Raw genomic sequence first — 26,692 nt, 5'->3', positions numbered from 1 at the left:
GTAGAAGACAGAATTGTCAACTAATAGATGTGCACTAAAAGCGGTTGAGGCGGGCCTCAGTTGTGAAAGACACGACAAGTAACCCATTAGAGCAGAACCCAACCCATATTGGGCAGGGCATCATATGCAAAGAACATGATCTAGGCGGGGCTTTCATGTAGGCGCGCGGAAAATTGAAGTTTCTTTCAATCAGGGAAGCGAACACCAGAGAGAGCTGTGAGGAGCCGGCGATCGCGAATCTCTTCGCTTTTTGGGGGGATTTTTTTTTTGAAATAAAGATTTAGATGTCATTTCTAAAATTTGCACAGCGTGAGAAAACTCATTGAGATCATTTTTTATTCAACAATGCCGGTAAGTCGCTCTTCCGGGATAGTTATTAAAATATGAGGCGCCCGGCGCGAAGGAGCATTCGGTGTCTATGTATTTAGAACATATAGTGGAACTATGTAGAAAATATATAAACATGTTTGCTGCTATGATGATCTTAACCTTATCTGATATGAAAAGAGGCGGGAGAAGCGTCACAACAGCTGGCGCAGTGGTGACTAATCATGGCCGCTCTGCTGAGGCCTTCGCTTTTGCTCTTGTTCGGAGACTCATGAGTGGACAATAAAGAGTCAGATTGTATACAAGAAAATATTCGTAATTGTTAGGGTTTGTGGTGGTGTTGCTGTTTGTCGTCGTGGTTTGCATTTCCTTATACTGAACAGTTGTGCGTTGTGTACTGTAAATATTCCTGCATTGCGCGCCTTCGAATTATTACCTATTTCTTGTCTTCGCGGATTTTATTTTACTAGCTGGTCTCCGCATGAGCTTCTTTAAATATGAGCGTTTATTGTAACCTGTGGAATTTTTCAGTATCACAACTTTGCCCTCCGTGTGCAGATTATTGATTTGCTTGCTCTCGTTTCCTGACATTTGCCCTCCGGTCTTATCTGGTGGTGTTCGACGGTACTTGTCATAAACGGGGCTTCCATGTTTACTACTTGTAACCAGAGGTGCGTGCTTCTCAGGGCCTATCGGAAAATGTTTGTGAAGGTGAAAGCAAGACCGTGGATGAGCAACAAGAAGAGGATCGAGGACATCGTGAAAAACACCCAGATGTCCAGGCTGCACCAGGTTTGTATGATGATCTAATCTGTTAGTGCTCCAGATATGAACATCATGGCTTGTAGAAAAAATTAAAGCTACACTTCTGCATAATGCAGTTATTTACTGTATGCAATGTAGAACACAAGATGGTTCAGTGACCTGCTCAGGGTCACAAATACTGGCTGACACTGAACCTGCAATGATACATTTCCCAGTACATCTTTTTGGAAGTCAAAACCAAAATAAACCTGTTACCCCCTCGAAGACAATGCACACATTTTTATATATTGTTTAATTTTAAAATATTTTTTGTGTGATTTCTATTTCCTAGATTCCGATGATGAAATTGTGGTCAACAAAAGATTTCGGAGCAAAAATGTATTGTCAGACAGTGATAGTGATTCTGAATTGGAACAGAAGACTGGACCTGCAAATAGTCTAACCTTAAAGTCTGGCAGTGAGGATGAGAAGGAGGAAGAAGAGGAGGGAAAGCACCACAAGCCTACAAGGAGAATTAGTCGAGTAGACAGTGAAACTGAGGATGAGAATGAATCCAGAGAGATGGAAGGAGACTTGTATAATTCCAAGAAGAAAAAATATAAGGATAAAGTTGCCAAAATTAGCCGATCTCAACAAAACAAAACTCTGTTTGATGAAGATGATGATGAGGTGAAAACACTTGAGGGGAAATGTTTCCGATTTATTTGAAAGTGTTTCAAGACTAATTCAGGTTGTGAAATGTTCTCTTTGTTGCTCTTAGGAAAGCCAGTCAGTCCATGAGAATAGCTGTCTTGCCAGAGATGACGACCTGTTTGACACTGGTCTGAATGAAGGAGAAGAAGAGGACGAGCAGGATCAGGTGAGCCATCTTAGCTTAAAAATGTCTTTTATTGCACTTTAATGGGACAAAGTCTTTTGAATGCAATTTAAAGTGATTTCCCCAAATGCAATCTGCATTCTTTCTGTATCTAGGAACATTTGAACTCTGAAGGAGAGCAATTTGAAGAAGTGAAAGGGAAGAGAATGGTGAGTGTGTTTTAAAAACAAGTAGCATGTGTCTCTTAGATCATTACAGAAGAATTGCTATAGCGATGATGTTGCTGTTTTTGTGGACAAGAATATATAAACCTTACATGCAGGGATTCAGGTTTTCAAACTGGTCATCTATGAATTCTATTTTGTTTATTGTATATGAGCTGAACTGTAGTTCCATTTTTGCAGAAGGGTGTACAAATAATGGTTGGTACAACTGACTTTCTTTTTGCCCTTTCTCCTGCAGGAGCGAAAGGCAGCTCGGGTTAGTAAGGAAGCTATTCGACAGCTGCACAGTGACAGCCAGAGGCTGGTGCGAGGTAGGTAGTGCTGGTATTTTTTTTTAGTGCCCGTTTTGGCCTCATGCAATTGAAAAATTTTGTTTCTCCATATCTCTTGTTTTTATCTTCCAATAGAATCAGCTTTGGGGTTAGGGTATCATCTACCAGAGCCCAAAACAATCCATGACTTCTTCAAGAAACGGCCACGGTTAACCTTCCAGGGCAATGCCATGGCGTTGATCAAGTAAGGACGATTCTCTTGACACAGCACATTAGTGAATTAAAAAAAAAAAAAGGAAAATTTTGTATATCTCCATTTGACAGTGTATGTACAAGCAACACATAAAGGCTGGATAAAAGTGTAGTTAATGCATATTTTAAATTCACTTTACCACTAAATTTTAATACTGGATGAAACTGCTTTTAAACATACTGTTGTCGTTGTTGTACATTTGTGGAAACGTAACTATCTGGATACTGCAATGTACATTAGTTTTTGGTTTTTTTTTTTTTTACTTTTGGCAGATCAAATAAATATCAGCCATGTGTAACTGAAGAAAAGCCAGATAGTGAAACAAAGCTGGAGACTCCTTCTGACAATCTTCCTGTGGGAAGTGAAAACACAGCTCTGCAGCCGCTGAAGGACAGCACTAACTTGACAATGGAAGATGGATCAGCAGAGGCTTTGTCTGAACCATGTAGATCAGAAGTATCAACTGAGATGGCATCCACAGCCATTTCACATTTGCCAGATTGTACTCAGAAGGAAGATAATGCAGAGATTCTATCTGCTCGCCAATCCAAATCTCTTAGGAACAAACTGGAAAAACTAAAGCAGCTGGGTGTTGCACCACCACCAACACCAAGGTTATGTGCCGATGATGGGGCTTTTGTGAATCTAGATGTATCAAGTGTAAATCCAGGTAGGTGGTGTGATATATTCTTGACTATGACTCCGTGTAATGCCCAAGAGTTGCCAAGAGTAATTCCATGCATTTCTTTTCTAGACTTGGAAGCCCTAAAAGAACGCTTTCTTCGCCATGTCCAGCCCACAGTAAAGGCACGGCCAGATTCTACCATCCAGCTCAGTGTTGTGCGTAAGGAGGTTGGACCAGACGGAAAAGAGGAACTCAAGGCAGATACTGTTTCTGTGAATCTGTCAGGGGAGAGTGGATTAGTGACTGGCCACAGCAAGCCAGGTAGTTGCCAGGACAATGTATATGTTAACAGATCTATCTAGGCAGCCCATTTTTGAAAATTGTTTTGAGGTGGTTCACTGTAGTGTAAGCTTTTACGGAATTTGGGCTGGCTGCCTTTTTTATATTTCTTTTTCTATGGTTTGCAATGGTAGCTTCCATGACTTGGTCTTTTTGTTTTTTCATGACTGATTGCTTCCAATTCTGCTTATGCTCATCCACCCTTCTATTTTCCTATCCTTTTTCTATTCCTTTTTTTATCCTCTTCTTGTCTTTGTTCACTGCTTAAGATTCTGTGTCCTATTGAAAACATAACGGTGTTTATGAATTCTTTATCTTTTTCCAGGTGAGAAGTTGGTTTTATTGAAGTCACAACTCCAGCAAGCCATGGCTCAGCGCAGGAAGGAGGAAAGACAGAAGAGAATGGAATTTGATAAGATGGATAATGAAGAGTGCTTAGAAGATGAAGAGGAAGAAGAAATGACAGATGAGTCTGAGGGAGAAGAGGAGGAAGTGAGCATTCTTTTTTTCTTTTTTTTTTTTTTATTATTGAATTTATATGGTCGTCAAATGGCTATAGATATTTCTGAAATCTCAACCTGCTTGATTGCAGGAGTGTTTAATTGTGCCATAGTAACTTTTGATATTTATTTAAATTATTTATCAATAGTTAATTCCTTCTAGTAAAATAATTGTTTTGTAAAGGTTTAGTTGATATTTTTATTTACTTGACGTATTGCTTTATCCTAAATCACCTCAAACTCTAGATTTATTGGTAAGTGTGCATATGTGGCCTCCTTCCAGTGGCGGACCGTCGGCGCCTGCAAGGCCTTCTCTGCAGGCCTAAAAAAATATCTGAATCACAAACTGATGTTAATTATATTTTGTCCATGAATACTTATTAAATAACTAGTCATTTAGCCCGTTACAATAACGGGCGCTAGAACAGTAGTGCATAAACATTAGTAGGAACAGTCTATATTAAATGGCAAGGGACTTTGACTTCGTTCTTTTTGTTGGTCGTATTTTTCTTTCTTTCAGCCTTTCTTTTGTTGATCTTTACTTGCTGAGCTGACCGTTCTTCGTGGGCTGCCACCGTGTATTGTGTGTCTTTAATTTTCTGTGACAGTAATACTGTCTTGTATGGCTCTATTCAATAAGGGCGCGCACAAAAAGGCGAGCTTCAAAAGGGCGACCTCAATTGAGCGCGGCGAATAAAGGCGTTCATAGATAATTTAGTTCAAATGGCTCTGGAATATGTGAAGAGCAACAAAAATGCAGATCTTTATTTACGCGCGCCTTTATTCGCTGCGCCCAATTGAGGTCGCCTTTTTGTGCGCGCCCTTATTGAAGGATACCGTCTTGTATGTCCGCTGGCTTGTACGTCCGTAATATACCTTTAATTTTCTCTGGCGGTAATACAGGCGTGCGCGTCAGTAATATGCCTTTAATCTCCTCTGACAGTAATACTGGCTTGTATGTGGCTGTAATATGCGTCACTGTATTGTGTACCTTTAATTTCCTCTCGCAGTAATACTGGTTTGTATTTTCGTAAAACGCCTCTAACTTTCTCTGACAGTAATATCGCGCATCACACCGTGCCCCATGCATGCGCACTTCATCAGAAGACACCCACACATGGACACCTGGACGCACATAGGGATTTTATATATATAGATTCCAAATAGTCTGTCCGCTTCCTTTCATAGCTTTTCCGATGGTTGTGCTGCGCCTGCTTCCAGACATGTATTTTCGTATTAAAGCATTTAACCAATCACATTTCAGCCATCATTTGTTGCAAGGCAGGGTCAAAGTCAATGAAGTCTGCCCGGAGGCCTTCACAATCCCTTCTGCAGGCCCTCTAACACAAAATAAATGTCGATTTAAACTGTTGCTTCAACCAATCAGATTTTGATTTGGTTTCACTAGGGCCCTCTAGCAGGCGTATGGCAACGTCACCGTATTCAGACCCGTTGATTGGATAGGATGGTGTAATATAAAAATCTGAATGAGGGCATCATGGGGCAGCTAGTACACATTGGTATGTTTGGCGGTGAGCATTCCCGTGTCCACTGCTTCTGTTGAGCGGACATTTTCAGCCCTAAAGCGAATTAAAACTTATGCCAGAAATACGACAGGGCAGGTTCGACTTTCAGCATTAGCTTTGATGGCGATAGAAAGGGACTTCATGATGGAACTGAAGCGCACGAATAATCTGTACGACAGAGTAATTGAACTGTTTTTGAGGAAAGAGAGGAGGATGGATTTTGTTTACAAATAATCCGAATTTTTGGTGAGTAAAATGTTGCGATTTTCCTAAATAATATTGCAAGTTTATGAGTTATTATTGATGTTTTTTATGTGTGTCGCAGGCTGTAGCTGCAGTAGAAAGGAACTTGTTCACCCCTGGTTTGTCTATTCAATAAAGGCATTTATTGTGGCTACAGGAGTTATCTGCGATGCAATGGCTCTTTATACTGTATTTCTGCATATTAAGATGGTTTTTATAACCATAAATTAGTTTCTGAGGGGCGGGTTGATTCAGACGGAGCACTACTGAAGGCCAAGGTGTGAAATGCACGGTCCGCCACTGCCTCCTTCATACCCCTTGGACAGATCAGGTAATTAGTTTGGTCCTGGTTTAGTACATAAAATGGAAGGCAGGTAAATACATTTGACTGCCTTGAGCTGCTGTTAACTTTTGTGGCTTTTACTGCACACCACTGCATTTAGCATAGCTTTCATTCTGAAATCTCTAGCGATGCATCCTTTTTTTGGGGGCACCCTACGTCTACATGATTGGGATACCACCACCAGCTGGCTCTACTCCATGCTGTACATGTATTTTTTTTTCTTTTCTATTTTCTCTTTGGAGCTCTCAAATATATCTTATTTTCTTTTTCATCATTTGGTCCACTTTTATAGCCTATTGTGGGAATTTGATCATATTAATTGAGTTTCATGTTATCTGACCACTTACTAGATGTTGCACGCTAAATAAACTATGCAATTATGCAATCTGTTCTCCTGTTTTGTCCTGACAGGATGCTGACTTTTTACTAAGACAGGGTGAGGAGAAAGAGGGAAGTGAAGACGATGAAGAGGTTGAAGTGAAGAAGCTGAGTAGTGTAGCTGGCACGGTGGCTACAGAGCCTCCTCCTAGTACCCACATCTCTGATGGCACTCTGCTACTTTTCAATGGCTCCTGTTCCCGTGCAGGGTGAGCTTAAATATTGTGACATGTAGAAGGAGGTGCCAGGCTTGAAAAATGCTTGGTAAAAATGTAAAGACAAGAGACCACACTGTCTGTGTCTATCTATTTGTTTAGCACATGAACAGAATGTCACAATTTGTGGGTTATTATTAAACTTTCATGAAACCCCATATCATCTTTCACTGTTTTAATGATTTTGTCAATCATCTGTTCTTAAAGTGATTCTGTATCTTTAGGGATCCTGAAGGTGAAGAAGTGAGGCATTCTGGAGCAGACCATGGCAAAGCAGGTGAGTTTAGCATTTTAACTTTGTACTTGCTTTTTCTTAATTGTTCCTTAGTGCATTTGACCTCACTGACATCTGTAAGTGACGAGCAGCCATTAACATAACATAGTTTTGGTATACTTTGTCACAATTTAAAAAAAAAAAAAAAAAAAAAAGAAAAATGCATATAAAGCATGCTAACAGTGTAAGTAGAACTTTTCGATGTGCCTCACCTCAACAAGAAGGACTTTAATGCTCAAATCCTCAAATATATAAATAAAAGAGGCAAGTTAGAGTATTCTTATTATAACTTACAAGCATAAGATTACATTTGAGCAAGAAGGGTCCAGCAAATTGTGAAGCAGCACATCTAGATCTTTTCTCAAGAAGTGCTAGAGAACAATTCCAGAAATGTTCACTTTTACAGTGCCATAAATAATAGAAAATAAAAGTAAGCTATGCTTTTTTTCCCTCCTCCTTCCTGTCCTGGTCTTTCATGTGGACATTGCACCTGTTTCAGAAGAAGATTCTTCATTTCCTTCTGTCCAAAAAGAAAACAGCCATAACAGCAGCTTTGAACTGATAGGTTCCATGATTCCATCATACCAGCCAATTAGCAAACAAGGTTGCAGAGGAGCTCTTGTCTCTGGCTTTCGTTCCCCATCTCCAGGACTGTTCAGGGCCAGTTTCTTAAATTCTGCTTCAAAGGTTAGACCTTTTTGATTTTTTTTTTCTTGCAGCGGGTGTGCTGAACAGATACAGTACGTCTGCCTTTCTGCAGTGAACTGTTGTTCTGTGTGTAACTCTGTTTGTTTTTCTTTATGTTAAGAGTTCTGGTAAGCTGTCAGAACCTTCACTTCCTGTTGAAGACTCTCAGGATCTTTACACTGCTTCTCCAGAAGCTAAGGAGTGTCCTCTAGGAGATGGAGAATCGCTATTTCGTTTCTCTCTAGAGGAAGAGACACAAAGCCAGCTTCTAGATGCTGATGGCTTCCTTAATGTTGGCTCTCGTGGCACCAGCACCTTGAGTAAATATCCACGTAAGCACCAGCTAGTACTTGACAGCCTAGATGAGAATGCAATGGACACTAACATGATTGAACTACTTGGATTTTGCTCTGGAAATTTTCAATCTCAAAAAACAGCGGACCTAAAAAACAAGCACCCTACCAGCCAAGATGGAAACATGGGAGAGCTGCTTGATTTGTGCTCTGGGAAGTTTCTCACTCCTGAAGGAGAAGGCAGGAGGAATCAGGCATGTAGTACACAGGATAGGAACATGGGGGAGCTACTTGGGTTATGCTCTGGGAAGTTTAACACTCAGGATGAAGAAGAGGGCAGAAACAAGGAATGTTCTACAGAAGATGAGAATATGGAGGAGCTTTTAGGCTTGTGTTCTGGGAAGTTCTCTTCTGAGGAGCCAAGTTCATGCAATGAAGACAGTGCTGACAAAAAGTTTGAAGTGGCTGGTAAGAATTCTCTAGCAGTATACTTGTCTATGCAAATGTTAATTCAAATCGGCATCTTTGTGTTTATATGTGATGTTTGGAGTTTGCATGTTCTCCCTGTGTCTGCGTGGGTTTCTTCCGGGTGCTCCGGTTTCCTCCCACAGTCCAAAGACATGCAGGTTAGGTGCATTGGCGATTCTAAATTGTCCCTAGTGTGTGCTTGGTGTGTGTGTGTGCCCTGTGGTGGGCTGGCGCCCTGCCCGGGGTTTGTTTCCTACCTTGCGCCCTCTGTTGGCGGGGATTAGCTCCAGCAGACCCCCGTGACCCTGTAGTTCGGATATAGCGGGTTGGATAATGGATGGATGGATGTCATGTTTGTTAGCAGCACATATTTTAAGGTATCAGATGGGGTTGTTTTTAACAGAGTCTGCAGTATGCCATTGCCATAGCAGTACACTTCATTTCATTGGCATTGATTAATAATTTGGTACACAGTTGTATCTCAGTTGTTAGGGTACATAAAAGTTGAGGATATTGACTAGAAAGTATAGACGTGGGTGTGAGTTTTTGGACTAATAAGTGAAATCCCCAGTGTATCCCCCCTTTTTGAATTATGTGACACTACATATGAAAGAAAGAGATTGGCGAGGTTAACATTTGCATTATAATGAGTACCTAAGGTACATTTGAGATTCAGTGGCACTCTTTAAATAACTGTGTTTCGAGACCCCCTACAGTAGCTAAGGCCAGTCTACAAACTCTTGTTTAAAACTCACATTTTTTTGACTGTTAGTGTTACCTGAATTTAAAGTGAATAAGGTCATTTTTCTTTGCGCTGATTTGCACATCATAATTCATTCCTCTGAGAGAAATCAAATAAGGATTTTTACTTAAGAAATCAACTACAAAAATAGGATGGATCAATTTAAACATCTTTTATTTGCAAGAATGTTTGGGAGTGTCTGTATCACTTTAGTAGCTGCAGGTATGGCCATGTCCGGCCTGCCCATTTCTTCATAAAGAGTTGTTCTGTGTAATTATGAGAGGACTGTTAGTGAAGTTCATTCTTTAAGCCACTCTACTGTTTTTTGTGAGTTTGCTTACTGGGGTTGTGCTGAACAGGAAGAGTCCTTTTAGGGTTTATGGAGTATTGCAGTAAATAACAGGCTTCTTTAAAAATGTATTTTCATTTTATCCACGTTCCTTTCAACCCTAGCAAGTGCTGTAGTCTTCACTAAAGAGAAATGTCTCCGAAGAATGCTGCCTTATGACCTCAACAAGCATAAACTATTTTACTGAGTCTGAAAGAGATATATATATATATATATATATATATATATATATATATATATATATATATATATATATATATATGGGTGGCGCAGTGGGTAGCGCTGCTGCCTCGCAGTTGGGAGACCTGGGGACCTGGGTTCGCTTCCCGGGTCCTCCCTGCGTGGAGTTTGCATGTTCTCCCCGTGTCTGCGTGGGTTTCCTCCGGGTGCTCCGGTTTCCTCCCACAGTCCAAAGACATGCAGGTTAGGTGGATTGGTGATTCTAAATTGGCCCTAGTGTGTGCTGGGTGTGTTTGTGTGTGTCCTGCGGTGGGTTGGCACCCTGCCCGGGACTGGTTCCTGCCTTGTGCCCTTTGTTGGCTGGGATTGGCTCCAGCAGACCCCCGTGACCCTGTGTTCGGATTCAGCGGGTTGGAAAATGGATGGATGAATATACTGTATATAGGTTTAATTAGGTCATAATAACCTTTACCTGTGTAGCTTTAGGAATTCTACTTTGATGATTTACTTTCGGTGGGCTGGCACCCTGCCCAGGGTTTGTTTCCTGCCTTGCGCCCTGTGTTGGCTGGGATTGGCTCCAGCAGACCCCCATGACCCTGTAGTTAGGATATAGCAGGTTGGATAATGGATGGATGGATGATTTACTTTCCTTAAATGACTACCCAGCATTCAATTGAGAACAGAGTTGGATATTGTTGTGAAATCATTTGAAGTTTCCGTTGTATTCTCAGAGGAATCTATGATAAATCTACTCCTTGGTCTTTTGTTTTGAAGGAATGAGCTTCTCTAGACAAGGCATTGGTGGTGCCATTTACCTTCCACATTTTGAGGGTGGCTGTTACTGTTCATGAAATTAATGTTGCACTGAAATGAAAATTCTGGACTGAACCCTACTTTCAGAAAACACTGGGCTAAATACTAAATGCAGAATACCTTTTTTTGTATACGTTTCTGAATACGTTTTTTTTGTGTGAAATCAATTTCACTTTAATATATGGCCTTCAAATAAACTGAATTATCAAACAACAAACTGATGAAAAGTTTTTTAAAGTCATTCTTTTCAAAGACAACACATTTGCAAAAAGAGAACATACAAATTAAGTGATAATTGATAAATGAATAAATAGTTAAAATATTACAAAATGTGAGTGGAAATAGCTTGTTGGAAGGCCTTGTCTATTCCTTGGCTGGCAAGTCTTATAGATCTACACTGTTTTTAAGCTCTAATTGTTTAAATTAATGTCACACATTTGGCCAAAAAGTCGAACATTTTAACTCATTTGAGTGAATACTAAATGTGCCATATCTTTCTGTTTGTAGTAGAATGTCTTCAATGGGTAAAAATTCAGTGTATCCCTAGTTCAAATGAATAATTAAAACTTATCTTCTAATTTGTGCCTTTCCACACTTTTATCATTGTGAGCGTCTGACAGGTCTTTATAGATTAATTACACAAGAAAAAAAAAATGATAGATCCTACAGGAGCAGCTGCTTTTTATTCTTGAACTGTCACAAATTTTGAACACTGCTTTAGGACAGTTGACCTTCTTTGTGATGTGGAAGGCAATTGATTACACTATAACTAATATACATTGCTAATAAAAATCTAACTCTTTTTTTCTTATTTTTAATGCATCTTCATTAATTTTTCCTTACATTGATTCTAGAAAAGTTAAGTGCAGGTTAAAAAAATCTGATTGCATGTAAGGAAAATGGATAGATAGATGATTTCAGGCTATTAAGCAAAAAATGTAAAAATATCCAAACACCAATTAGAAAGATAGAACTTTATTTGTTCATGTTATATTTAAATAGTGTGCATTTAGCACTCCTTGGAGTACTTAGAGTTGTTGAAGAAGTGAAAACCCCTTACTCGTTCTGTGGATTTTGGAAGATGGTTCCTCCCTCATTGCCTAATTTGTTGAACAGGAAATGAAACTTCTTTCCCACTTTTGTCTCCCTTTGACCATACCAACCACTTAATGTATGGAACCATTCTTTTCAGATTTTGCATCTCTCTAGTTAGGTTTTGACATTGTGCTGTTCTTTGTTGGGATATGTCATTGTCTTGATTTTTTTACGTGCATTATTTTTGGGATCTTCTTGCAAATGCCTGACTCTTATGCAATCTGTAAGTAACTTTTACCTGATTTTATCGTTGGATGATGTGATGATTAGTGTTGTTTCGTCATAGCTGTGGATTTCCCAGTTCAGCAAATTTATGTGGCATTTGCACTTAACCCCAGCATACACATGCATTGTAGATTGAATGTCATCTACAAATTAACTTGGTATAAGGTGTAGCGGGAAAGGGGGGGGGGGGGATTGGATATTTGACTCCATGTTTTCTGCATTGCACCTTGGTCCTTTCTAGGGCTGGTACCTAATTCCCTGTGACCTTAAGTTGGACTAATTGGGTTTTGAAAAATGGGTTGATAGATTTTTATTAGCATATTTAATTAAAGATTTCTACTTAAAACATAGATTATTCTGCAGTTACAGCCTTTTTTCACTTGGCTGAAATGTCTACCCAAATTATCACACTGAGACAGAAACTTAGAGCAGCATGTATTCTAAATTAACTATTGGATAAAGGAATCATTCTTGTGCTCACCATGGCAATATTTGATTTTGGCACAGTGATTGTGACTAGATATAACATTCCAATGTTCTATAGATTACTGATTGCAGCTTTTATTTTCCTGTTAATCTGCTTTCCCTTGTCTGTTTTGTAGATGGTTCTTGTAGCCAGTCCACACCGTCTCGCAATATGCCTACCCAGGATACACAAAAATCAAATTTAGAAGGCACTAACTGTAAGAGGTGAGTTTGTTCAGAAGGGAACATGAGAGTCTGAAATGATATATATATACACAGAGTGTATGTATGTGTGTGTGTGTATATAATATATAATATATATATATATATATATATATATATATATATATATATATATATAGCTCTTCTTCATGGGTGAAAATAATCAAGGCACCTTTTTGTTTACTTTTAGGAATGATGATGAAGAAGAAGAAGAGGAGAATTGTGAATTCCAGTTGTTAACTGATGTGGGCAGTACGGGAACAGAGGAGGTAAGGCAGTCAATTTTTTTTTCTTTCTTCAGAATATATACAATAGTTACCATAGCTTTGACCCGTTTCTTTGGTTTTGCTTAAGGAGGAAAGTGAAGGTGAGGATGATGCTAGAGAGGATGAAGATGAGGAGAATATTTATGCTCGACGGAATGGTGTTCGGAAGAAGATGTAAGCAGCCATTAAATATCTGAGGTTCTATTAAATAATGTAGTATGTGATTGATGGCTGGATTTCATTCCCAAGTGATGGTGGTGATAACATTTAAAATAATCTCTTACAAGAGAGAATAGAGCTGCTAAAACTTAAACTCAAAAGTATGTGGTACTATTAAGAAATACTGCATATTGGCGCTAAAGGAATTGTATTTCCAGCTTTGAATTTTAGCCCAAATTTTTTTTTTTGCTTCTTCCCAAATGAGTTAAAATTATGGGATATTCTAGTGCATCTCTAGTAGAGAATCTCTGTTCTTGGTAATCTTCATATTGTGGTCAGCTATGACTCTCTCCCAACAGGAAGCTGGAAGACTTTCTGGAAGATGAAGCTGAACTGTCAGGAAGTGAAGTGGGCAGTGAAGATGAAGACGATCGAGCAGAATGGGATGAATATGAGGAAGAAGCTATTGATGAAGAACTACCTTCAGATGAAGAACTGCAGGATCAGGTCAACAAGATTCACATGTGAGTACTATGTGGGTATACTTCTGCTTGGAACCCTTTGTTGATAAATCTTGTAGTTCTTGTCTATCTCTGCGCTCACAGCTCTCACTGTTGGAAGCAGGGGAATGTTGCTGTCTGGATACAAGTACACAGTTGGCTCAAAGGGTGGGATTGTGCTCTTGTCAAATACTTGTATTGGTAGATCACATATACAAAGCTGTAACACTGTCCATAAATAACAAAAAATGTGGGAACATAGCAATTTTTCTTAAAAGCAATAGAGCAAATCTTTAGATGCTTCTTTACTTGTCCCAAGGGGGGAAATTTAGCTTTTCACAGAAGCTCAGTAGATAAATATAACAAACAATAACCATTCTCAATTCATAATTCCTAAAAAAATAAAAAATAAAAAACAAAAAAACTTATGACTTGGTTAAAGTCATAGTGAGGATTGCCTTTTGTGAGGAATAAGAAGCATATCCACTCATACCTTGGCGATCTTCCAAAATTCCAACCAGAAATTCATGTGTATAGAAGAAAACAAGAAGGTATAACATAACAAGTGGTTACTATACAAATCATCATAGCATGTGAATTGTAGGTTATGTAAAGAAAAGTAATTGGACAGTTTGGCCACTAGATGGCACAGCAAACAAGCAAAGGACTTGGTGACAGAAGCCTAAAGACTTGCATGTCTTCTGATATTTCTGGGCTGCTTGATTTTAAAATGCCACGGTGGCTCCCCTCTTTCTAATATGGGACTGTGTGCTGCCTAATGCCAGGACTTCTAGATATCACTTTATGGGTGGAACAAGGTCTTAAATCTCCAGACCTAGGTTTACCTATCTATCCCTGTGATTTACTCTGGCAGATACAAGATAGGCTTCCCTCTAGCTTTCTGGGATATTCTTTTACAAATTGTACTACCATTGCAAGTGTGGATAATATATTTTGCTGTAGACCATGCCTAACCCTTAACCTGACCTGTACCAGTTTTGGTCCAGGCATCTCCTTGCTAGCTGGGTAACTCTTTGCAGTATATATAAATATCAGCTGAAAATGGACGTAGCTTTTAGTCACCCCACACGTTGTTTATGTGCATAGTGATACTAGGCACTATTTACATTTGCAAAACATGAACATAGAACAATGCTGACAATTATACTTTGCCCATTTTCTGTCATCGGATGGATTAGAGATAATGTTACACAAGTTAAGTCTTCGTAAAGAAGGTGGCTTGTCACATTTGATGGAGCATATGTCTTGTTGTCTCAAAGTTGTGGTTTCAGGGTTCACCTCTGGTGTCAACCTGTAGCTTTTTTTTTTTTTATTATTATATATAAAGTATTGCAGATGAAGTACCCCACTAATTGTTGGACTACTTAAAGCTAATATCCTACCACTGTTTTTTTTATTGTTGTCTTTCTTTTGCCTTGGTGTGCATCTTCACTCCCATATTTGATTGGATATGTCTCCATGTTTCCCCTAGTCTTAAAGTCAATATGTTAGTGGTTTTACTCTCATCGCATGTCTGACCATAAATTCTCCTTTGTTTAAAGTCGAATCCCATATTTCCTTAAATCTTTCCATCTGTTGGGCAGCACAATATTTCCCGCTCCAGAAGACATTTACCAATTTAGATGTCCATAATACAAATTGGCTTTTAATGCTGTAGAAAGTGAACTCCCATTCGTGATTTGTTATCATGGCTTCTAAAGGTCCTTGCCATTATCATGGCATAGCTCTTCTTTGTCTGCTAAGGGATGTTGTCTGATCATGATTAGCAGCACTTCTTCAAGATAAAACTCTTGAAGGAGAAATAATGGTCTTATGTTTGCTATGATGTAAATAACCATGCTGCTGTAGGTACTTGGTGCAGATTATGTTGGAAATAAGCATGCCTTTCATTACTCATGAGTCTAGCATGTGAGGTTGGGAATGTGGTTTGAAGACTGTCTGTGTGTTTGTTTGTTTTTTTATATAAAAATAAACATTTTTTTTTCCTCTGAGCAGTCTCTCTTATTATTTTAACTCATCTTGTAGGAAGCAGTTGTTGGATGAGGATAAGAGATGCCTGCGTCTTTATCAGGAGCGCTACCTGGCTGATGGGGATTTGCACACTGATGGACCTGGAAGAGCGAGGCGATTCAGATGGAAGAATATTGGTAAGTTGGTCTGGAGACTTTAAGCCACTTTATCCCATGTGGTGTAGTGATTAAGGTTTTGAACTCCAAAACCTGAGGTCATGGGTTCAAACTCTGATACTGTCACTGTGTGATCATGAAGAAGGGCAGAGTCGTGGCTCTGAGGCTAAGGATCTGTGCCAGTATCCAGAAGGTTGCCTGTCTGATTCCTTGTTACTGCCAAAGGAGATCCTACTCTGCTGTGCTGTTCAGCAAGGCCCTTATCCTTACTGCTCCAGGGGCGTGATACAATGGGTGATTGTGCGCTCTGATCCCAAGGAGTATACGAAAACTAACAAATTCCTAATAGAAGAAATTGTATAAGGCGAAAACAAAAAAGTCACTTCATCTGCCTGTGCTCCATTTGGAAAAGCAAAAGAAATGTAATTGATTGTTGTAAGTCACCTTGGATAAAGGTTTCTGCCAAATAAGAAATAATAGCAGAACTGGGTGAAGGGTTACAACACGTTTTCTAAGAGAAATAAAGTTCTACAGATGCTACAAAGCATTCAAAAAAATAAGACACTCAGATCCTCAAATATTGTAAATATTTATATTATATTGATGCAGGTGTAATATATATTTTCCTCTGCTTGGGGACTCACAGGATAAAACATTTAAACTGCCTGTATCCCTCCTCTCTGTATGTGTACTGCATTGTTCATGCTTCAACCATCCCATTCCTTTTCAAAAGCAAAACTATCTTTTTTTTTCCTTCCAGATGATGTGTCACAAATGGACCTCTTCAACAGAGACTCTGAGGAAGAGGAGTTGCTGGAAGAAGGTGGAGAGACTGAACAGCAGTGGAGAAAGGAGCGATTTGAGAGAGAGCAGTGGCTGAAAGAACAGGTGAGCATAAGGCATTGTAAAGAAAAAAAAATTTAGACTTGTGTTCTGTAAGAAGTGGAATTGACAGGGCTTTCTTTTTTTTTTTTTAAATATAATTCCCAGTTGAAAACAGCAGGGTCAGATGATGATGAGGATAAGATTGGAGAGGACAGCCAATTCATGAAATTAGCCAAGAAGCTTACAGCCAGAGTGTTGCAAAAGAAAGGTAATGATTTATAGCTGAATGGTTCTGTGCAGACACTGAAAAAACTGGGGGTGGGAGATTGTTGGGATGAGGATGTTAAACTAAAAGGTGCCATGTGTGCTCCCTGTTTTAGATTCCAATGTGATACTTCCCAAACAAAAGAAACTTGTGACTCGGAATCCTTTTGAGAAACCAGTTGCCTTATCTCGGGTCAGTTTACGACATCCACAAGATACTCTTCTCTGATTCATTTCTGGCTCAGATGCTACTTTTTTTTTTTTTTGTCTTTTTTAACTCTTTGTTAACAATTTCTTTCTGTCTTTTGTCTCTTTCCACTGTTATATTTAGATAAAGACTGGGTCACTTTTGAGCCAGCCCAAGGAGGTCCTACAGAAGCTGGCTTCCCTTTCTGATCTTAATCCTAATGCACCTCGCAACACTAGGAACTTTGTCTTCCAAACTTTATCCCCTGAAAAGGAGAGACCTGTTGACTTATCTGTTAAATCTCAGGTAAGGATTGGGGGTGGTTAAAATCATGTTTTGGTGTTTTTGTGTGTTTTGGTTTTTATTTATTCATTTTTGCTAGGGATGCCCAAATCGGTTAGTTGCCGATCGGAATTGGAATGATTTTCATCAGAAAAAAAGACCTGATCGGTAAAAAGGCTGGTCATCAAAAATTATTTTTTCATTCCCTACTTTTCTGAGCTTTACAGTAATTTAGTTGCTGTGCTCCTTTATGCAAGATAATATGGTGGTGCATGTCCTTTTTCCTTTTGCAGTAAACCTCCTGCTGTGTAAATGGAGAGCAAGGAATGGAGGCTTATTTTATCAGTGAAGGAGAAGCAATCGGTATATTATCCTTTACGTTAAAGAAAATAATAAATGGGGTGGGGGGTGGAGTAATCGAGAAGTCATCCTGTGCAAATAGACAAATGGCAATAAAAGCTGGGAAACTATAGCAGATGTAGTAAGGGTGACAGCAAAAAGGGTGCTTGGCGTGACATCTGGAAAGAGGTAGGAGGAAAAGGAAACCTGGTGGTGGAATGAGGAAATACAGGAGAGTATACAGAGGAAGAGGATGGCAAAGAAGAAGTGGGATAGTCAGAGAGATGCAGAAAGTAGACGAGAGTACAAGGAGATAAGGTGCAAGGTGAAGAGAGAGGTGGCGAAGGCTAAAGAAAAGGCGCATGAGTTGTATGAGAGGTTGGACACTAAGGAGGGAGAAAAGGACCAGTGGCCTAGACAGAGGGACAGAGCTGGGAAAGATGTGCAGCAGGTTAAGATGATAAATGGTAAAGATGGAAACATACTCACAAGTGAGGAGGGTGTGTTGAGCAGATGGAAAGAGTACTTTGAGAGGAATGAAGAGAATGAGAGAGAGAAGTGGTTGGATGATGTGGAGATAGTGAATCAGGAAGTGCAACGGATTAGCAAGGAGGAAGTAAGGACAGCTATGAAGAGGATGAAAAATGGAAAGGCCGTTGGTCCAGATGACATACCTATGGAAGCATGGATTTGTTTAGGAGAGATGGCAGTGGAGTTTTTAACCAGATAGTTTAATGGAATCTTGGAAAGTGTGAGGATGCCTGAGGAGTGGAGAAGAAGTGTACTGGTGCCGACATTTAAGAATAAGGGGGATGTGCAGAGCTGTAATAACTACAGGGGGATAAAATTGATGAGCCATAGCATGAAATTATGGGAAAGAGTAATGGAAGCTAGGTTTAGAAGTGAGGTGATGATTACTGAGCAGCAGTAATTTTTTCGTGCCAAGGAAGAGCACCACAGATGCAATGTTTGCTCTGAGGATGTTGATGGAGAAGTTTAGAGAAGGCCAGAAGGAGTTGCATTGCGTCTTTGTGGACCTGGAGAAAGCATATGACAGGGTGCCTTGAGAGGAGCTGTGGTATTGTATGAGGAAGTCGGGAGGGGCAGAGAAGTACGTAAGAGTTGTACAGGATATGCACGAGGGAAGTGTGACCGTGGTGAGGTCTGCGGTAGGAGTGACGGATGCATTCAAGTTGGAGGTGGGATTACATCAGGGATCGGCTCTGAGCCCTTTCTTATTTGCAATGGTGACGGACAGGTTGACAGACGAGATTAGACAGGAGTCCCCATGGACTATGATGTTTCCTGATGACATTATGATCTGTAGCGATAGTAGGGAGCAGGTTGAGGAGACCCTGGAGAGGTGGAGATATGCCCTAGAGCAGAGAGGAATGAAGGTCAGTAGGAACAAGACAGAATACATGTGTGTGAATGAGAGGGAGGTCAGTGGAATGGTGAGGATGCAGGAGTAGAGCTGGCGAAGGTGGATGAGTTTAAATACTTGGGATCAACAGTACAGAGTAATGGGGATTGTGGAAGAGAGGTGAAAAAGAGTGCAGGCAGGGTGGAATGGGTGGAGAAGAGTGTCAGGAGTGATTTGTGACTGACGGGTATCTGCAAGAGTGAAAGGGAAGGTCTACAGGACGGTAGTGAGACCAGCTATGTTATATGGGTTGGAGACGGTGGAACTGACCAAAAAGCAGGAGACCGAGCTGGAGGTGGCAGAGCTAAAGATGCTAAGATTTGCATTGGGTGTGACAAGGACGGATAGGATTAGAAATGAGGACATTAGAGGGTCAGCTCAGGTCGGACGGTTGGGAGACAAAGTCAAAGAGGCGAGATTGCGTTGGTTTGGACATGTGCAGAGGAGAGATGCTGGATATATTGAGAGGAGGATGTTAAAGATAGAGCTGCCAGGGAAGAGGAAAAGAGGAAGGCCTAAGCGAAGGTTTATGGATGTGGTGAGAGAGGACATGCAGGTGATGGGTGTAACAGAACAAGATGATGAGGACAGAAGGATATGGAAGACGATGATCCGCTGTGGCGACCCCTAACGGGAGCAGCCGACAGAAGAAGAAGAAGAAGAAGATTTTGCCCTTTAAAATGGGCACACCTTTAATTTGGACAGTGAGCTTGCTTAAAATGCAGAGATTATGATTGGAAAAAGAAAAGATAAAGACGAATTTGAAATTGCTGCTTATTAAACAGTAGGCTTTTCTTAAAGATTTGTGCTGTATTATTTGTTGCTTTGTATCATACAGCATAAGTTTTGGTAAGAAACAAATACTACATAATTTAATGGTATTCAATATTTTATTATTCACACCTCAAGAATTACAATGTCTGGCTGATACACTGAAGGAATAAAAAACACACCTGTTTAAATATATTATGTGTATATTTTAACAGCAAATAGCAGTAGTGCAATTAATGATTTAAAAAGATTTAAACGTATAAGTGTGTGTATATTTACATTTAAACAGTGTTTAATTGCCAATATCGGTTAACTGATTGTGTGAGAATATACAGTATATGCATAGATATATTTTTGTTGTTAGAGAAATAGTGAAAACTACATTTTTTAATTAAGCTTTGTTTCAAGTTACAGACAAAAATTAAACAATATGACAGCTTGTAATTAGGAGAAACATTTTATTTTCTTTTATGCCATATGTATTATGGATAAATATTTTTGTACATATTTTATTAGTTAAAGTATGTATTTTATGGTCACTGAACAATAAGCCTGCAGAAATTCATTTTGCTAATAAAAAATGAACAGTTAAGGCCTTTGGCCAATAGTTTGATTATAAAAATACACTTTAATATAGGACATACGGCTTCTTTGCGTCTGGTTATGCGGGAGCATAGTGTAAAAAGTTTTTCTTTTTAAAAGAATAAAGGAAAAATAATCTGAATTGGTACTGGAATCTCCTGATCAAGTGACATGGAAAATGGTGATTGGTATCACCCTGGAAAATGCCAGATTGGAGCATTCCTAATTTTTGCTTCTTTTATTTTATTGGTTTATTTTATGTACATTGAACTACAGATTTGAGGCCTATGATTAGACTGGAGTTTCATGTGACTGTTCATTTTTGATTGCATCTGCTTTGGATCAATTCTGCCATGACTAAACACTTGGATAATCCCAGTTCTCATTCATGTACTCCTATTTGTTTCTTTGATACTCTGTTCAGAATTTCTACAGCATGCTTGTTGGGAACAGGATACCATGACAATTCAGATTGTGTTCGTTAAGCAGCATTCATTTATTTTTCAGTCCTTTTCTGCACTGCTTGTGCACATTTGCTATAGTTATCAACTAGGGAAAAAAAACAGTGTTGCATTGCATAGGTACTGAGAAGGTAATAATAGAGGTGATGGCACACGTTATGTTTAAAAAAAAAAAAAAAAAAAAACACTCCTTGCTAATGCCAAATTAGTTATCTTAAATTACAAGTACAGATGCTGGGGCAAATTAGCATAGCAGCTCCTGAAAGGCATTTTAGACTGAAATTGAACAAAAACTGTAAGTAACCTCATAATTTAACCTTGTCAAAACTGATAACAAATGAAGTAAACTTCTGCATGCATTAATTAAAATTTTGCCAGATATTTTGCCTGCTCACATTGTTACTGACCATTCTGTTTTAGCCATATTCTCATATTTAAAATATCAAGTAGAGTAACAATGGGAAAAAGTGTGCATCAAATATATTTTTGGAAAAGACTGGCCAAAATCTTACACAGACAAGATATTGTGTATTTCACTGCTTTGTGACATCTGCCAAATGACAGCTGTAGTTTCCAATCTTCAGTTGAAAAGCTTTCTTGTTTCCATTAGTTGAAATTCCAAGCAAACACCCAGTTACTCTGGGTTTTTTTTTAAATTTTTTTATTAAGAGTCCACAAGAGAACTAACTGTGTGCTTATTCCTGTCATTTTTCTGGACCATAGGAGCTGACTGATGAGTGTATTGATTTCTTGTGTGTCTTGATAGAATCTTATCACCTCATATGAAACATTAAAAAAAAATATAAATACTTTTTTAAAACCATGCACATATTAAGTTAAAAAGTGTACAATAAAGTAAAACATAAGTCTCTCATACATCACTCATAAAATAAAAGCGTGGGTGCTTTTGCTATGATTGTAAGAAGTGTTTTTTGAATGTTGATTGATGGAAAAGCACCCATGCTTTTAAGAAACTTATTTTTTTATTTATATATATATATATATATATATATATATATATATATATATATATATATATATATATATATATATATATATATATAATATTTATTTTCAACTTTTTGGGTTTGTTTTAGTATTATTTTGTAATCTATTTTAACACTTCCTTTAATATTTATGTTACTAGCGCCATCTATTGGTGAAATCTTTAACTATTCTTCATTTGAAAATTTCATTTCTTAATTAAAATGGATTAATTGATCAATTAGTGAAACTGATTATTGATTCATGTATTGTCATTGGAAGTGAGCGAGTGTGCAAAATTTCAAGTCATTTGGACAATAGGAAATAGGTTAAATATCGATTTACAAGATTTGTACCCGAACACAAACAGGTGAAGTTAAAAGAAGCGTGGTAATAATAATAAAGTAACTTCATTTTTTGAATGGTATTTTAACATGCAACAACCTGCATCTACTGCTTATATTTTAATTTTATCCATGTTTGAAATTCTGATGAATCTGATAAGTTTTAGTGATTGCTTTTAGTTGTGCAATTATTATCCCAAAGACATATTGGTGAACTAAATTCTTTTCTTATGGCCATTTGTTCATTTTGGGAGATTTCACACTTTTGAAAAAGCAGCCTTGTGCTGGCCAGGACCTGACTAAGCCTGGTGTTTGGCTACTAACATGTCTTCTGTCTTTCAGTTGTCCTATGCCTGGTACAAGTCCAGTGTTCTGCATAAGATTCCCAAGCCACCATAGAATTTGCTGCTTTACTCGGAGAAGCAGCATCTACAGTATACTCACATGTTCCCATAAATTGTCTAGCTGTTCTAACTTAAACAGTAAACCCAACAGCCTTCTTTGGACTGAGACTCTGAGAAATGTATACAGTATTTGCTGTTTTAAAACTGTAAGTGAAGATTAGGATGTATAGTAAACTGACCAGTAAATAGATTTTTTTGGATAAAAGTCTCCTCCTTGATCACAGCTTACACTGCATCAGTCCCTTTTGGCATAAAAACACACTCTGATGATACAAAAAAATAGATGCATTTAGAAACAGTTTTTCATTTTTAATAAAAAGGTGTCTACAGAACAAGTATCATTTAAACAGTGATTCTAAAGTCTGAGAAATCAAACAAAAAGGTATGCAAGTGGTTTTGAACCATGATGCCCTGTATACTGTTATAACATTTTACTACTCAAGAATGATTTTTAGATTATACAGTGATACGGTTTGCTTTTTTGTATCAATTTGGCACTCGTCATCCCAAAAAGACAAGCAAGGATCATTACTAAAGATAACACAATGCCTATCCAAAGCAACCTTGCCACCACAAGACCAGTACTAGTCTTTATGTAGTTGGCAATGGTAATAGAAAATGTTATAATAGACATTGTGAATGGAGTCTCACTTCAGCTTGTAGTCTACTCCTGACCTAAAATATTAATCTGTGATTGAGGAAAGATGTCTGCTTCCGATAGTGCAAAAGTTTTGTGTATATTGTAGTGACCTAATAGACAATCTGCATATCATCTTATGTTGATGTTCTTTTGTACTGGGAATCATATTTTGAAAAGTGTGATAGCATTCATTTTTGGCAATGTTCTCCTCCCTGAACTATATTGCTAATTTGTGGTGCAGTAGTACCAGATTGATTGTCCAGGCCTCACAAATACCAACAATTACTTCCCTATCAGACTTGATTGATTCGTTAAATGGCTATAAACATCTTGTTGTCAAGAAAGTCTTGGTGCATTGTAGTTGCAGTTGCAAGCATTCCAGGTTTTGCCATGACTAAACACTATCTGCTTATTTTCTTTTGTATCGTTCAGTATGTGGCCTTCTAGTAGAAGTTATAAGCACAATTGGCATGCAGACCTACTAATATACATACATGGCTGTGGTGATCTTCTGTGATGGTTTTTGTTCGTATTGAGTCAGTCTCAGGGTGCAGTTATTTGTACATTTATCTTTATAAATGCATGAACAGTGAATTGTAAAGTTAGTATACCCTTTTCAATTGGGACATGGCTAAAACCGATGTCACATTATGTGACTTCTAATCATTGAGTATGTCAGGTTTGCCTATTGCATGTGCCTGGCTATGTCAGTTTAAATGACTGAAAATCATGGGCATGTCCAATTTACTGACTATGTGCCAAGCACCATCCAACACAACTCCTTTATGTGACAGCCATTATTGTTCTAATTTTTGTTTTTTGTTTTTTGGCTGATGCCTTTATGCAGGGTAACGTGCAACAATACAATTGCTTACATTTTGTTTTGTGTTTTTTTTTTTTTCCCCAATTGGAGCACAGACATGTAATGTGAATTGCTAATGGTCACAGTGTCAGTAGTAGGATTTGAATCCACAACCTTAGGGTTTGAAGTCCAAAGCCTTATCCACTAACCCCACACTATCTGCCAATAGTGTGCTGCCTGACAGAGCCAAGGCTGTATGAAGGGTTGACTGGTACAGCAAGTTTTCTGTTCTCTCATGGTATGTAAAACACGAGACATCAGACAGACAATCTTCTCTTCTGTTTGTGAGGTCAAAAGCCCCTGTGTTCCTTACTCCTTTTTGCTTACTCCTTTTTGCTCCATTATATAGATGGCTCTTCTGGTTGAACATTCACAGGTTGTCGGCTCTCACATGCACACAGAACTCACCCCTGTGACTAAAGATAAAAATTAGACCTGTTTGATTCTATGGGAGTGTGTCATGGACTAGTTAATAGGGCATGTCACATTGCATGACTGGTTTCACAGTAGCACACCACCGACGGCTTCCGACAGGCTGAGATTATGTAAATGAAACTATGAGTAAAAATCGCTGAAAAAAGGTCTTAACAAGCATTTTGTCTTTGAGTCCTAAAATGACTAGATTGACTCTAACAGGATTTACTTGGTAATATTTTTATTCAACAAGAAAAAAACAAAAATGTAGAAGCCTTATGGGGTGAAGTAAGATGAAAACTGTAAGTTATTATTTTTAAAATGTCTTTATGGGGATAGAAATTTTTTTCTTGTTTTTATATATTTCCTGTTAAAAAGTTAATGTAGTGTTGGTATATTTTTTCCAATGACTGAGTGGATAGTTGTTTTTTTACTATTAAAACAGATAAAGTTTGATTAAAAACCTAATGAAACTAAGATCAATAAACTCTGATCTTATGGTCTTAAGAATGTTGTATTCAAAAGAAAATACATAGACGTGCTGTGAACATTTTTAAGGTTGTAAATTAACAGTAGTTTGCTCTGCTATTTATTTCAGGCAAAGAAGCGTCTTCCAGTGACGGTGATCACCTCCACTTCCAAACGACCCAGAAAAGAAGCTACAGAGAAACCAGCAGCACCACAGAGAAGTATCTTTCGATACCTTGAGAACTGAACATAAGTGGCACTTGAGCCCACTCCAGAAAATTCTTTGTAAATTTTGTTTTATATTGTATTATTTGTGTTTAATTATCTAACTGTTTAATAAAATATTTTTGTGCCTTTTCACTACATTGACTGCTTCCCACTTGACAAAATGTCAGTCCTTATTTTATCCAGGTCAGCATTTTTTTTTTTCTTTATTCTGTGATTGGGGAGTTCAGTCAGTTCTTAATAAGTACCAATTTCTGCATTTTATTCATGATATTAATTAAATGATTGAAAGATGTGAATTGAAGAATACAAATAAGAGGCCTTGCATGCTTTTAACTTTTTGCAGGAGTTTATATAGATGAGTGTCAGTGCTTGGGAATCCTATAATCCCTTTCTCTTTCCTTGAGGGTTTGACCTTTCTATATGTTCAAACTGGTTTCAGTAAAAATGACACTTCTGAAAATGACAACGTACATTAAAGTTTTATTTTCACCCATGTGTTCACCTAGAAGAAACAATAAACAGATACTATGAGGAAATTTTAAAAATATAGGTAAACAGATTATAGTGCCATTCTAAAAATGACACAAATCATTGTTTCCTGGCTGATGTGATAATTTCAGACAGACTAATGGTGAATTATTATGCAAGTGGTAACCAAATAAAAGGCTTTTTTTTTTTTTTGGGTAGCAAATAAAGTGAACTTGAAACAAGCATGCATTTTGAAGTCACTGTTACAGAATTTTATTGGAAGGGAAGACTCTGAAACCGGTACAGTTTGGTGAACGTGTCCATATGTGAAAGATCACGCTTGCATTAATGCTGAGTGCATCGGCTCGCCTGGCTGCCCATCTTCCATTTCCTTTCTTGCCCTGCAGCAAGTATTCTGTCAAAGGCCCCGCTTTGTCATGATTAGGCTCAGTTCTGACATGTTTCCCTCCACCCACACATAGCTGGGTTATGCCAACCGTGCTCCTCATATCTCGATCTTCTGACTTCCTTACCTTGTCTATCACCTGGTTTGGCACTTTTTCCATTGGTATTAATTTTGAATTTGGTCTACTTGCTAAAGCAAACTACATAAACCAAAGCAAGTCAGTCTATGGGCGGCACGGTGGCGCAGTGGGTAGCGCTGCTGCCTCGCAGTTGAGAGATCTGGGGACCTGGGTTCGCATCCCGGGTCCTCCCTGCGTGGAGTTTGCATGTTCTCCCCGTGTCTGCGTGGGTTTCCTCCCACAGTCCAAAGACATGCAGGTTAGGTGGATTGGCGATTCTAAATTGGCCCTAGTGTATGCTTGGTGTGTGGGTGTGTTTGTGTGTGTCCTGCGGTGGGTTGGCACCCTGCCCAGGATTGGTTCCTGCCTTGTGCCCTGTGTTGGCTGGGATTGGCTCCAGCAGACCCCCGTGACCCTGTGTTCGGATTCAGCGGGTTGGAAAATGGATGGATGGATGGAAGTCAGTCTATAATAATACAGCAGTTGTCCATATATCCTGAGATTAGTGTG

At 38.7% G+C, this 26,692-nt stretch overlaps 1 protein-coding gene across 3 annotated transcripts; it reads left to right on the top strand.

Moving 5' to 3' along the window:
• Positions 1 to 173: 173 nt before the first annotated feature.
• LOC114664894 (claspin) lies at positions 174 to 25,319 on the top strand. Of its 3 annotated transcripts, none has more exons than XM_028819197.2 (24): positions 174 to 351; positions 1,014 to 1,119; positions 1,424 to 1,761; positions 1,853 to 1,951; positions 2,065 to 2,118; positions 2,372 to 2,444; positions 2,541 to 2,649; positions 2,931 to 3,328; positions 3,413 to 3,604; positions 3,948 to 4,114; positions 6,646 to 6,821; positions 7,052 to 7,104; positions 7,604 to 7,788; positions 7,910 to 8,549; positions 12,556 to 12,643; positions 12,831 to 12,909; positions 12,995 to 13,080; positions 13,425 to 13,589; positions 15,612 to 15,733; positions 16,473 to 16,600; positions 16,703 to 16,805; positions 16,918 to 16,994; positions 17,133 to 17,294; positions 25,093 to 25,319. In XM_028819197.2, exons 1-24 carry the CDS (start codon positions 346 to 348, stop codon positions 25,207 to 25,209), a joined length of 3,723 nt encoding a protein of 1,240 aa, XP_028675030.1. In that variant the 5' UTR covers positions 174 to 345; the 3' UTR covers positions 25,210 to 25,319. The 3 variants fall into 3 exon arrangements, with proteins under 3 accessions (XP_028675030.1, XP_051792321.1, XP_028675029.1); XM_051936361.1 differs by having other exon boundaries at positions 7,601 to 7,788; positions 12,998 to 13,080; XM_028819196.2 differs by having other exon boundaries at positions 7,601 to 7,788.
• The last annotated feature ends 1,373 nt before the right edge of the window (positions 25,320 to 26,692 follow it).

The sequence above is a fragment of the Erpetoichthys calabaricus genome, chromosome 14, assembly GCF_900747795.2.
Source record: "Erpetoichthys calabaricus chromosome 14, fErpCal1.3, whole genome shotgun sequence".
Taxonomy (NCBI): Eukaryota; Metazoa; Chordata; class Cladistia; order Polypteriformes; family Polypteridae; genus Erpetoichthys; species Erpetoichthys calabaricus.
The sequence above is the reverse complement of the archived record's forward strand: the minus strand, read 5'-3'. Positions and strand labels throughout refer to the sequence as shown.

What these genes read in the sequence shown, in the direction of transcription:
- LOC114664894 (XM_028819196.2), top strand. An exon ending in CTGAGGGAGAAGAGGAGGAA is followed by an intron (nt 4,115 to 6,645) that starts GTGAGCATTCTT and finishes TTGTCCTGACAG; the next exon opens with GATGCTGACTTTTTACTAAG. An exon ending in AGCAGACCATGGCAAAGCAG is followed by an intron (nt 7,105 to 7,600) that starts GTGAGTTTAGCA and finishes CACCTGTTTCAG; the next exon opens with AAGAAGATTCTTCATTTCCT.